The 12,053-nt window shown below is 40.9% G+C and overlaps 1 protein-coding gene across 1 annotated transcript in view; it reads right to left on the bottom strand.

Annotated features, from left to right (window-relative positions):
* Nucleotides 1-102: 102 nt before the first annotated feature.
* kiaa1549lb (KIAA1549-like b) overlaps nucleotides 103-12,053 on the bottom strand; it is a 59,744-nt gene continuing 47,793 nt past the window's right edge. The window contains exons 14-22 of the mRNA XM_018668020.2: nucleotides 10,819-10,949; nucleotides 9,734-9,858; nucleotides 8,628-8,857; nucleotides 7,395-7,527; nucleotides 4,883-5,263; nucleotides 4,705-4,799; nucleotides 4,213-4,361; nucleotides 3,894-4,045; nucleotides 103-2,492 (exon numbers count right to left, since the gene is read on the bottom strand). Of these exons, the coding sequence (XP_018523536.1) occupies nucleotides 2,229-2,492; nucleotides 3,894-4,045; nucleotides 4,213-4,361; nucleotides 4,705-4,799; nucleotides 4,883-5,263; nucleotides 7,395-7,527; nucleotides 8,628-8,857; nucleotides 9,734-9,858; nucleotides 10,819-10,949 (1,660 nt within the window). The 3' untranslated portion in view covers nucleotides 103-2,228. The remainder of the gene's footprint in view (nucleotides 2,493-3,893; nucleotides 4,046-4,212; nucleotides 4,362-4,704; nucleotides 4,800-4,882; nucleotides 5,264-7,394; nucleotides 7,528-8,627; nucleotides 8,858-9,733; nucleotides 9,859-10,818; nucleotides 10,950-12,053) is intronic.

Below are 12,053 nucleotides of genomic sequence, written 5' to 3'. Positions count from 1 at the left end.
GCTCATCATAACCTACTGAAGGCTTTTATGCCACATTGAAAATGAGGTTGGTCTTTTTCCAAGAATGATGAATTCCTTTCATGTGTGCAATGATTTAATGACTTTTGTTTTATAGAACTTTTATTGGATAGTTCATGGTACTGAGTTGTGCACTGCCCCTCTATGGTGGCCTTTAATTTTTTTTTTTTTTTTAATGAGTCGACAAAGTTGATTAAGATGTCCAGCTGAGTCACTCAAGTGCAATATGCTCAGTTTTAAGATATTATGTATGTCATGAAACAGAAAAACCTCCCTCCTTCCTGCTGTTGGAATAAGTTTGACAAGCCACAGTCTCCTTTATTCCAGTAGCTACAGAGACTGGAGGGCTTAGTCTGTTGTGTAACATGTACTGTTACTTTATAGTTGACATCAGATCTGATTTCTAGGTCCTGATCCTTAATCCTCTGCTTGTATTTATGTTTTAGGAATGTGTCTGTCTTATATAAAATCTCATTTTAGTTCTATTTATATGTAGATATTTGTGTTTTTAAGTTATTTCTTACCTGACCTGGTGGCTTCTCTATTTTGCTCTGTCATGATATTTAATGTATGGCTGACAACTGACTTCTTTCAGGGCAGTAAAACTGAAAAAGTAAAATGAGACATACTTTAAATATATTAATAATGTTAAGATTAAGTTTGGAAGCCTATTCAGAATTATGAATTTGCTGTTGTATCTATGGGCAGATGTCTACCTCAGCATATGCACTTTGTACCTTACAGACTTGATGATATTTCTTATGCTTATGCTGAACACATTGCTTCTGGCACAGTTCTTAGAAAAGGACAAGTAGTTTGCAGTCATCACAATCTGAGTCAAAAGCTCAGGCAGGCATTCACTATATTACACAAAGACATCAGCACGTCGAGCTCAAGAGCACTGATGCAGGACCTCTCATTAACCCAAATACCCACAAGAACAGTGACCCACAGTGTTTGATTTGTAAAGTGCACTCATTAAGACCGTTACAATGCCTTAAGGCGCAGTAAACAAACAATGGGCCCACCATCATAAGAAACTGTGGCACTATTACCAGCAGCAAACAGAATTTGTGACAAAGATGTTGGGGGTGAATGTGCATTAAAATCGGAGCATCATCAGATCACTGGGATCAGTATAAAACTGCTGTTCAACTCCAAATATTTTTGCATTTGAGTTTTTCAAAGTCAATTCTGCCATTTTCTTGAGAAACATAGAGTTAAGTCATAGTTCATCTTTTTAAGTATTCAGCAACAGTAATATATTAAAATAACCACCCATTACTTTTAAAAGAAAATGTCTATCAGTGTCAACCAAGTCAATGTACCTTGTGTACATCCAAACAAATACTGCAAGAATAAAAGCTTCCATCTATTTCAGATACATAAAGGAAAAAATTCTCTATTTGTCACATCATTACAGATGCATGTTACAATTTCATATTCAGTTGGGTACAACTAAAAAGGCAGATACAAATATACTAGATTGAGTGCATTTGTTAATTAACAGGAATTACAGTTTAAATTAATTTATTCAATTTAATAAAAAAAAATATTAGATCATCAAAGACAATCAGTGTTTGTTGTTATGTTATATGACATGAAAATAAACTGAAGAATTTTTCAAAAGTGATGTGGTAGTTTGATTTGGTATTCATGGAGCCCGTCTTGCTGGAGTTAATGGTCTATAAAAGGAGTTAAGATAAATGATGTCCTTATACTGTACATGCTCATATACACTGTGGTTTATACGTAACATCTGACAGGAAGCATTTGGTCCTCTCAGTACAAACAATAATGCTACTTTTTCTCTCTTCTCAACTGATGCTGATTCACACAAATGTCTAATCTTGGAAAAAAAAAATTCTATTTTCCATATTTAGCGTATTCTATTGACATATCTACAAAGAAGAGATGCATGTAGTTACTTGGGACATCATTAATAGAGGATGTTTGTTTTTTTTCCTAAAAAAAGAGAGAAAGAAAGAAAGAAAAAGAAGGAAATCATAACCTTTTCTGTTCCTTAAGTAAGGAGCCGAAAAACATCAATAGTATGTGAAAGGAAATTAATGGGTAATCAGCGGGTAAAGAAGATCAGTTCATTTTACAGTACAAACATCAAAAATCAGTCTGAAGGAGAACCACCATTGTGTACCTCTACTGAAGACCAATGCACAGTTTACCATCTCTTGCACACAAGGCGGGCAGAATTAAAACTCAAACATGTCATTTTGTTTCTTCGCCAGCTTGGCCACCTCCTGCCGGATAGCCTGCACGAGTGCAGAGGTGGAGAGGCTGCTCAGGGGCATGCTGTCCATGTCCTTCACCACCTGGGGCAGGCTTTGCTGGGATGCTGTGCTGGGGGCAACGGACGGTTGCTCCAGTGTCTGGTTATATTCCAGGGGCAGCCTGGTGGGGCTTCCCTGTGGGTAGCGAGGATGAGGGAAAGCCTCTACATACCCAGGCAAGGGAACCTGAAAAACAAGGCAGACAAGAAATCAGTAATTCTGCAACTTCATATGACACATGCTACCCACAAAAATAATGGCTGCCAATTAGATAATTAGAAGGATACAGTATATGTGTATAAGTTTTTATTTTTTATTTTGCTGAGTGAACATTTTCTCTTGCACCACTTTTCTAATAGAATTATATGGGTGATAAGGGAAAATATACACAATTGAATCTGGAAAAAAAAATCATTATAAACAAACAAAAATAACAGGGAAAGTAATGAGTGTGGAAATCTACAAATCTGTGATACTAAAATGGACTTCAGTTCAAACGGTGTTTGAACTCTAAAAAATGGACAGTTTTTGAATGTTGATACAAAACCTTCAAGCATCAGATTTATATGATAAGAAATGGGTAAAAAAAAGCAAAATGGATGTTCATTTAGGAAATGTGCTCAACTACCCCGGTATTTTGTTGTGTCCACTCAACGGCAGCCATAAATTCAGTTCAGCAAAAGGTTTCTAAATGACACTGGTTCTGCAAAAAGACACTGTGTGAAAGCATCTGGTTGAAACAGGCAAAAAGAGAACAGTCCATACAAACAAGGAGAGTCCAGTGCAGAAGAGGGGGACAGGGAGGGAGGGAGGGTCGCATGGGTAATAACAGATCTGACAGGACGAATGGAACCAGAGGAAAAGGTAGAAGGATGCTTAAAGAGTATTGTTTAATGATGCCCAGAGCAAGAGCACAAAATACTTTTTGAGTAAATGTCAGTGCCATAATGAGACCATATGAAAAAGACAACAATGTTTTAATACAGAGAGGAAATCCCACATGCACATCACAGATATAAAACATTCCTATTTCATGTTTGAGTTTTTCTCCCTACTGCAGAGCTCACTTTCTGGCTCCATGGGGTGACTACAAGTTATGGGAAATATCCTGACAACCAAGAGGTGAGGATGGGGTTAAGGATTTTAATAACGGTCCATAACAATTACATCATTATTTACAGTTTTACTAGTCTGTATACAGTTTTTCCATTTTAAAAATATTGAATTCAGTTGTCTGGGGCTCCTTGTCTGTGCTGTATTGGGCCAGGACGCTGGCGAGTGTAAAATAACAATACTTACTGATTAAGTCTATACTTACAAACACTACACTTACAAGAGAGAATACCAAGAAGCTTATATACCTGGAAGCTGGATAAAGCCTTAATTTTGCAAGAAATTTTGCATTAGTCACTTAATATGGTTTATTTTAAAAGTCTAATTATTAGGACAAAGAGCTGTTGGGAGCTCTGGGACAAACACTTGAAAACTGGGACATAATTCTACTACTATAAATTGTTCATCCTTCAGCGATTTATTTATTTATTTAGGAGTTGGTGTGTCAGAGACAAGAAAAATGGGCTTGCTTACAGAGTCTGCCCACTGTGGCGGCACATCCTCAGGTTCAGGTGGATAGGACATCCAAGAGGGACTATGGTAGGAGGTGGGCGGTGTGGAGACAAAGTATTCTGAGTAGCCCGACCTGGAGGCTGGGATGGCGTAGACAGCTGTTATTGGGTTTCCTGTAGAAAAGAAAAGAGAGGTTAATGAATGTATTCTTTTTTTCACATTCACTGATGAATGTGTTTCAGGGGTTGATTAAATGTATCATTCCAAGAGTTTTATTTTGTCAGAATATTACAGCTCTTGAAAGATGAATGTTGGCACAGAAGCAAAGTCATCTCCTTACCTGAGTAGTTGGACACAGGCTGCTCTGCAGTGATAGATGGAAGTGCTGCTCTAGTGGTTAGCCCATATGGGTTGTTGTCATGTTGACTCTGCATTTCAGTGACAGATGTCTCTGAGCTCCTTCCCTTAGGCCCCAAGTCTGAAGTGGAACTATGTTGGACAGAAATTGGAGAGGCATGAACACAGAGCTGCTGCAATACTACACCAGTGTCACTAGATGGCAGACACATTCCACTTGGAAAAGTGAGTACCTTATTAACATTCTTGCCATCTCTCAATGCACTAGTTCAATATTCAAATTTATACAAGGCCTAAAATCACCCTGGCCACAGCACATTACCTAGTGAATATCTAGTCCCTGAATATGAATTTGAATGTGAATAAATGTGGAATATCTGATGGGCTTCAGGATGCTACAGACAGTGTGCGTAAGTTTCTGTCTGTCTGCATTTGTGTATGTGTGTGTGAGTGTGTGTGTCTTATTCAGTCTTACCGTCTTAAAGAGGTCCCAGGAGGAGGTCCATTGCGAGGTGGTAAAGGGGGAGGGGAACCCATGGCCATCTCAGGAAGCTGAGTGAAGCGAAAGGCCTTAAACAGAAGGTGAAAGGCATTTAAGGTTACAGAGACTGTCACGGTCTGTAAGAGAGGGGAAATAATCTAAGCCCACTTACTGGTTTAGGCAGGCTGCACTGATACACGTCTGCACCGTAAGATGGTACCCACTGCAGGCCTCCGCGTCCACAGCTCATCGTGCCCGGAGCGCTGGTCACCACGTCTGCGTACGGGAGGGGAGGCGGTGCGGGGTTGTAGTGGTCAGGAGGGGGCTGGTGATGGTGGTGGTGGGACTGCCTTCCGGACGTGGACTGTCCCCCAGAAGCCAGGCTGAATGCCTCCTCCAGCAGCAGGTGCATCTGCTGTCGCACTTCATCAATGGACGGCTGTGAGCTCAGAGTGGATGTCTCTGAGTGGCCTTTCAAGCCCCGGCCGTACATGTATCCCCGTGGCCCCATTAGACGGTCGACATTCGTCTCCTCAATCAACTCTGGCTCAGTCTATAATTTACCAATGCATTCACATGAGAGAGACACCAGTATCAAGATTCAACACACATCTTCAAACTTTGACTTGCTAATACATTATATGGAAAATTAGCAATTTTGCAGATTGAGCTGATTTATAAGGAAATCACGCTTAAAAGTCACAGCAGTTTTATGGAGATGGCTTTTATGGGTGAATCTATATTAGTGGCCACCTGGGGAGCCATGTTCTGTTTTACACCTGGATCAAATATTTGAAAATCAAACATCTCCTTATTAATTTATCTGGATATTAACAGATACATCCTAAGAAAGCTGGGAAATTCCAGGTTCTGTAACAGCTCCTGTCATTTGCTCAGTGGGTTGTTGACAAGGTGCTGACAGAGCAACAGTAGTTTCTGAGGCATGTCAGGCACAGAGTTTGATATGGCGGTGTAACTGCTTGGTCACATTAGGTACAGAAACAGAACCAGGCAGTTTGTTTCAGTGAGTCCTATCCTGCATTTTCTGCACTCAATCCAACAATATTTAAGCAGATGCTGGAGACCTACTGTATGTGTGCTGATACTATTTTGTGTCTTCCTTCCTATATTCGGTGAAACCATTACACTGTCTCCCCTGCATATTCATTGCCTCTCAGTAGTCGTAATCATTTACTGGCTACTTTACTCTGTCTTTCCCATCCTTTTCTAACATTTCCCCTGTATTTGTTTTGTCCTCTTCTTTTTCCCTTTCTTCCAACCTCTGCTTCCATTTATCCAGTCCTTACATTCAGTGATAAATTATTATCAGTTGAGGCTGCCCTACTTCCTGTGCGAATAGAGTGTAGCCACAGGAGACCTAGCGTAGTGCACCTCATAAATCAGGCCCCCCTGCAACATGAAACAGGAGAGACTTGCATCTGCAGAGATGGGGCCTGCAGCTACACTAGTCCCACTGTTATCAACAGGGCCAAGAGTTCTGAAAGTGGACTGTGTAGCTTGTACTGACTATTGTACCATATTTTAGCAGAGCTGAACAATCAGCTACACTGAGTTTAGCCCCTGAGTTCAGCCACAGCAAGTGCTTGCTTGAGAGGTTAGAATCAAGGAACTATTATTGCCAGGAAAATCTCAACTTGCAGAGCTTGTCAAGACCCTTCTGTAATATAATTTGTAAAGTTTGTCACGTTAAGACCTGTGACATTTTGCTCATGGCACCACCCTGCAGTCCCAAGCACCTGATGTTTCTAAATCAAATGCACAAGAGGAACTTTTCACATTTGACTTGTAATAGTAGAAAAAGCACAGGACTATATAATAACATTAAAGTTCCATACAAGTGTACCTATAAGCCATGCCAGTGAGCGAGCATGCACAATATGATGATAGGTTAAAATGGTCGGCAGGTCAGCAGCAGTTCAGTGAAATATTTCTATCACTGCTTATAATTTTTACAAAAGGACAGCTCAGAATAAAAAACCCTCTCCGGGAACAGTCTGCTCAATGATTCTTGGGAGCTCACATGCTAGTATTCTGACTTCATGACAGAAAGAGCCATATACAGAGCCATAATGGAACAATAAAAGAGCAGGGACATAAACCAGCCATCCGGAGATGCATTATATATCAAAACGACAGGACCTTATAAATTTCAACTCTTAATTATGAATGAACCACTTCTCCTCTTTCAGCTCGCTGTGGCACACTTGAAACCACACCTGAGTAGAACATGTCTGATTTCCAAGCTCTGTTGCTGCACCGTATCTTAAATAGGGTAATAAGGGACAGATTTAGCACTGATGAGCTCTGATTGATAATGATCTTTTCTATTTTTACATTCCATCCTATTAAAGTGAAAACAGTAGCATCTGATTTAAAAATATATAATCTGAATTTGTTATTAAGCATATAAGCATATATGTGAGCAAATGTTTGTATTTGAATAGCACATTCCTGGCACCTCATTAATTCATACAATAAATTTAAAGTTTATACATGATTCACAAGTAAAAGCAGCTATTGATAGCACATCACTTATGCATCAGCCTTCTTAATGTGTAATGCAAATGACCTGATATTACTAACACTGTGTTTCTCTACACTACTCTTACTTTAACTGCATCTTGTTGGGAGACGGGCTTGGTGGGTGACAACGTGTGACTCACGTCATAGCCGCTGTTGCGGATGCCTCTCCTGGGTCTCTCCCTCATGACAAGCAGGTCCATCTCTGTTCCTCCAGGACTGGGACTGCTCAGACTCTGTCTGCTGCGATAGGCTGTCTGCCCTACCTGGGAGTGCCTGCCAATTAGAGTGAGGACCACATTCAATACAAATCAGACCTGGGGTAGTTATTAAGTAATAACATTTCATTTACTTTCAGTCATAGTTCCTGTGTGCCTGCAGAAGGTGGAGGGAAGGTCTGGTAAAATGAACCTTTTTAACTTCATTGTGCCAGACATAATGAACAAGGTTGGGAGAAGTATTTGATCCCCCTTCAGAAAGCTATAGAAATTGAGATTATATCAACTGAGTATCAACTAGAGAGATTATATCAACTAGAGTAGATATCTCTACTCTATAAGGAGGTTGAGTAAAAGAACTGTGTAAATATGTAAAATAATCTTTAGCCTTGAGGTTTTTCCACAGTACAATGCAATAAGATAAAGCATTAAGTACAACAAAATAACAATGCGCAATCAATGACTGAGGACGAGATACATATCAGCAAACGTGCTCTGACATGATCACTTCATCTGGGGGAATGTATGTTGGCGTTGGCCAATCGGCCACACCCTAATTTTGACAGGCAACAGCTGCTAAAATTGTTATCTTGCTCACCAGGGTGGGATATAAACATAGTGACCCAACCCTTCACTAACACATAAGCCAAAATTCAAAAGTTGCTTTCTGTTCTGGGTGCAGCTGGTATGGGTGCATGTTAATCTGGTGTGGAAAAGACTATTTGCACACTTGACCTAAATCTGTAATATCCAAACACTGTCCATCTTTATGTGCATCTGTGAAGCAGAGGCAGGACAGAACCAGCACAGTGGACCATGCGACACCCTGCCAATCCTCTTATCTTCATTATGGAAGCTCAGGACTTGGATCAAACTAATCAGACAGACCTGATGGGTCTCTCACTGCCGACTAAGATGGGATAATGACAACATTAGAAGGGACAGTTTCACTTATCTATAAGCTAATTAGACGAGACAGGGGTTAACAGTTACTTATAACTGATCATGGGTGAGAAACCCAACTGGCCAATACTGCAACTGTTCGAGCTGTATCCATGTATGAGAAGTCTCCTCACACCCTTATGTAAGCATGGATTTTCTGTTCTGTTTACATTCAGCCAAACCCAGGTTCCACTTGCTTTTCCACTCTCCCCTCACCTCCTGTGAGACTTGACATAAGTGGAACCTCGCTCATCATCAGGCTCCAGTGGTCTGCCATGCTCACCAGCTGCCCTCTCATGGCCATGCCGCTGCCTCTGCGCCAGGGCTCGACTGCTGCTGCTGCCGTCTGTGGAGGGGAAGTCATAATAGCCCTTCCTCTTAGCCTTCAGTCTCAGCTTGTTCCTGTAGTGCTCGATGTCTGACTTCTGCTTCAGAGCCAAGTTCACCTGCGGAGAGGAAAGAGCGCGGGATAGCAAAAGAACGTGGGGAGATCAGAATGGAAACAGATGCGAGGTTCCTCTTGCCGTGTGTGGTACGGTCGTGCTTTGTCTTAAAAGTCATGTGTGGATGAAAGATCAGAGGGTTCGTGAGAATAAGAAGCTCTAAAAATGAAACTGTTATGCAATAATCACAGTCAGAAAGATTCATGAATATTTATCATTTTTCATGTTTATTATTTAGCTTCAAAATCACAAAAGAAGTGAAAGAATAATAAAAACCGCTCCATGTTACTGAAACAAGTGTTTTGAGATATTACATTATATTACAATAATATTTCAGCAAAGAGAAATGACAGGAATGTGTTGGCGATCGGTATATGAAAATGTCCCTTTCAGGTTTTAAACACAGTTTTATGCAAGTAATCATGCCTAATCCTGCCTTCCTGCATCTCTACAAACCAGTGACTCAAAACTATGCTGTACATTTCCTTGTCTCCTTGTCTCTCTCTCTGTTTTGTTTCACATAATTGACGCTTCTTTTAAAGCCCTGAAATCTTCTCTATTCTTCATTAAATATTCACAACTAAATAAGCAAAAATTGAAGTGAAAGTTTGGGGGGAAACATATTTAGTATTTATTAAGAATTTAACACTAAAAAGAAGATAGCTAATCTGTTTCTTCAGGACTGTGTCAGTGTGGTATGGTTGTCATTTAATTGACAGTGCCCTCAACAGCCTGTCCACTTTAAACCAGTAAGGAAAAGCAAGGACAAAATTATGCATGTGAAAAAAGTGCTATTTTTCTAACTTTGGGAGATAATAGTGTTTTCCTGTAAAATCGCATTGCTGTTCATGTCTGTGTGAATGTCATCACGTGCATCACCTCTCCATTGACAATGGCTGAGTCCTGGCTGCGGTCAGATGATGCAGGGTGCGAGTAGTTGGGCTGAGCAACCATGGGCTTTATGGAAATGAGCTGCAGGGAGCCAGAGGAGGTGTCATATGGATCTGAAGAACAGAGAGGGAGTTCACTCACAAAGGGACTACAAATACCTCTAATCATTACATTGTCAGTCAAAGAGGAACAAACTGTCACACTCCCTCTTTGTCTCTCTGTCTGCCTTCACCCCTGCCCACCCCACCCCCCTCTCGTGCTCTCATCACCTTGTCCCTCTGTTGCGGCTAACACTGTGGGATTATGTGAAACATCAGTCGTCCGCATCAGCAAGCGAAGTGGTGGACGGACACAATAGATCACAAAGATAGCTTTGGCGTCCAAGGTTGCGGCAATGCATCTCTGCCACAGATGAAAGAAACTGACTTTGCACTTTTGTTCCTCGTCCGACTTCAGACGAAACTGGATTCAATTCGAGTTTCCCTCAACTCAGCTGATGAATTATTCAAACCCACCCATTAAGAAAATCATAATCTCGGGAGCGCAATCCAATTTACAAGCAGAGTATTTCAATTTGATTAATTTCACTCACGCCCACCACATGTGGAACAGTTAGCTTCAGTGGACAAGAATAGAACAGAGAATAGCTCAGTGTGTGAAAGGCTTTTACTTAAACTGCTCAGCTTCTTAGTAGAACATGAGATGTGAGACTTCATATTTTCTGCATCCTTTTTTTTTTTTTTTTTTGCATTACTGAATGTGTGCATGTGTGTGTTTCTGCCAGTGTGTCACAGCATCCACTACTCTGACATACTGTATCATGTCAGCAGAGTGTCTGTCTCATGCATATTCATCAAGTCCATCTCTACTTATTGCTGAGTTGCTACCTTTCTGGCTATTAAAAAAAGCTGCAGTGGCTGTGCCTTTCTCTTAGGGACCCGAGAAGTTTGTCATGCAAGAGGGAACTGGAAAAGGTTTTTTTTTTTTTTTTGGCATTTCTGACACACCTGACCTTGCCTACAAAGGAACCGTAGAATAAATTATTTGTATTTGCATCAGTGTGTGACTCTCACCGTCCCTCTTGCGCGTCTCCTCCTTTGTCAGTTTCTGCTGTGCTGTGACTTTCGGCACCGTCAAGCCCCTGCTGGAATTCAGCTTCTCTGATTCGTTGCTGATGACGGAACCGTCCTCACTCGGCAACTTGCTGCAAGTAACCATAGCAACAGGAAAGGCGGTGAGCTCTCGGGAAGCTGGGCACACAGCCAGGTTATGTCATCCATCCCTTTAACAACAACCTCACCTTCCTCTCTCCCCCTCTCTCCAGCCTGAGTCAGTAAACATAATGTATTATTATTGTTTTTTGTTTGTTTTTTTCTAATAAAAAAAATGTGTGTTCATGTTAAAGCCATTATCACACACTGTCTATTTTCAAAGAATACCAGTTGAAGTGAGACTGTTCAGTCCTTTGTGTTCAGGTTCTGTTAATTGATACCCTCTAAGTTTTACAGCGAAATAACAGCATAAGCAAGAAAAATCAGCTGATAGTCCCAAAACTGCAGCAAAACACCAAAAAGACAAAAAACATCACACATTCATCAACTGGTCAAGTTTCTAAATTTATGGTAATAATGATGAAATCTAGTGATTGTACTTGTGTGTCTTTGTACATTTATCTGCACATTTGCATTTGTGAACTTGTCCATCTTTATTTTCTCCATTACATAAACACTGTGGATTTGTTCCGAAACCAGTGTGTGTTCATGTCCAGGGTGAAGCAACACCGGTTCTTCCATTAATTGGACAAACAATTGCTTTATCCAATTCTTGTTTCACAAGCTTCAAACGTTGCACTGTAGTCAGAATTAGAGCTGATCAAGCGGCGGCTCAGAGGACCACAAGGCTGACAGCGACATCAAAGCACCATGGTCTATCCCCTAATTGTCTGGTAAAAATGATAACAGCGAAGAGAGACAGTGGGAGCAGCGGCTGCCCTCCCCTGCTCCCCTGCTCTCCTTGCTGCAAAGAGCTAGCTCCATGCAAGAGCAGTCAAAGGCTCGACAAAGGCATGTAATGTGTAAAAATTAATTGAGGGGTACAGAAAATGTTTACATTGGTTGTTTGAGAGGGTTGGTTGTTTGATCCTGTGGAGGTGTGTTAGAGGCAAACAGAAGAGTGACCTTAAAACAAATGAAGGGATGACTTCAGAGAGAGAGAAGCTAATTTTAGTTATTAGTGTACAGCATTCGTTATATCCACCATGCATACCAGCAACCAGACTGAATGAATAGGTTACACAATCCAGTGCTAA

This window comes from Lates calcarifer, linkage group LG2, assembly GCF_001640805.2.
Source record: "Lates calcarifer isolate ASB-BC8 linkage group LG2, TLL_Latcal_v3, whole genome shotgun sequence".
Lineage (NCBI taxonomy): Eukaryota > Metazoa > Chordata > Actinopteri > Centropomidae > Lates > Lates calcarifer.
The sequence above is the reverse complement of the archived record's forward strand: the minus strand, read 5'-3'. Positions and strand labels throughout refer to the sequence as shown.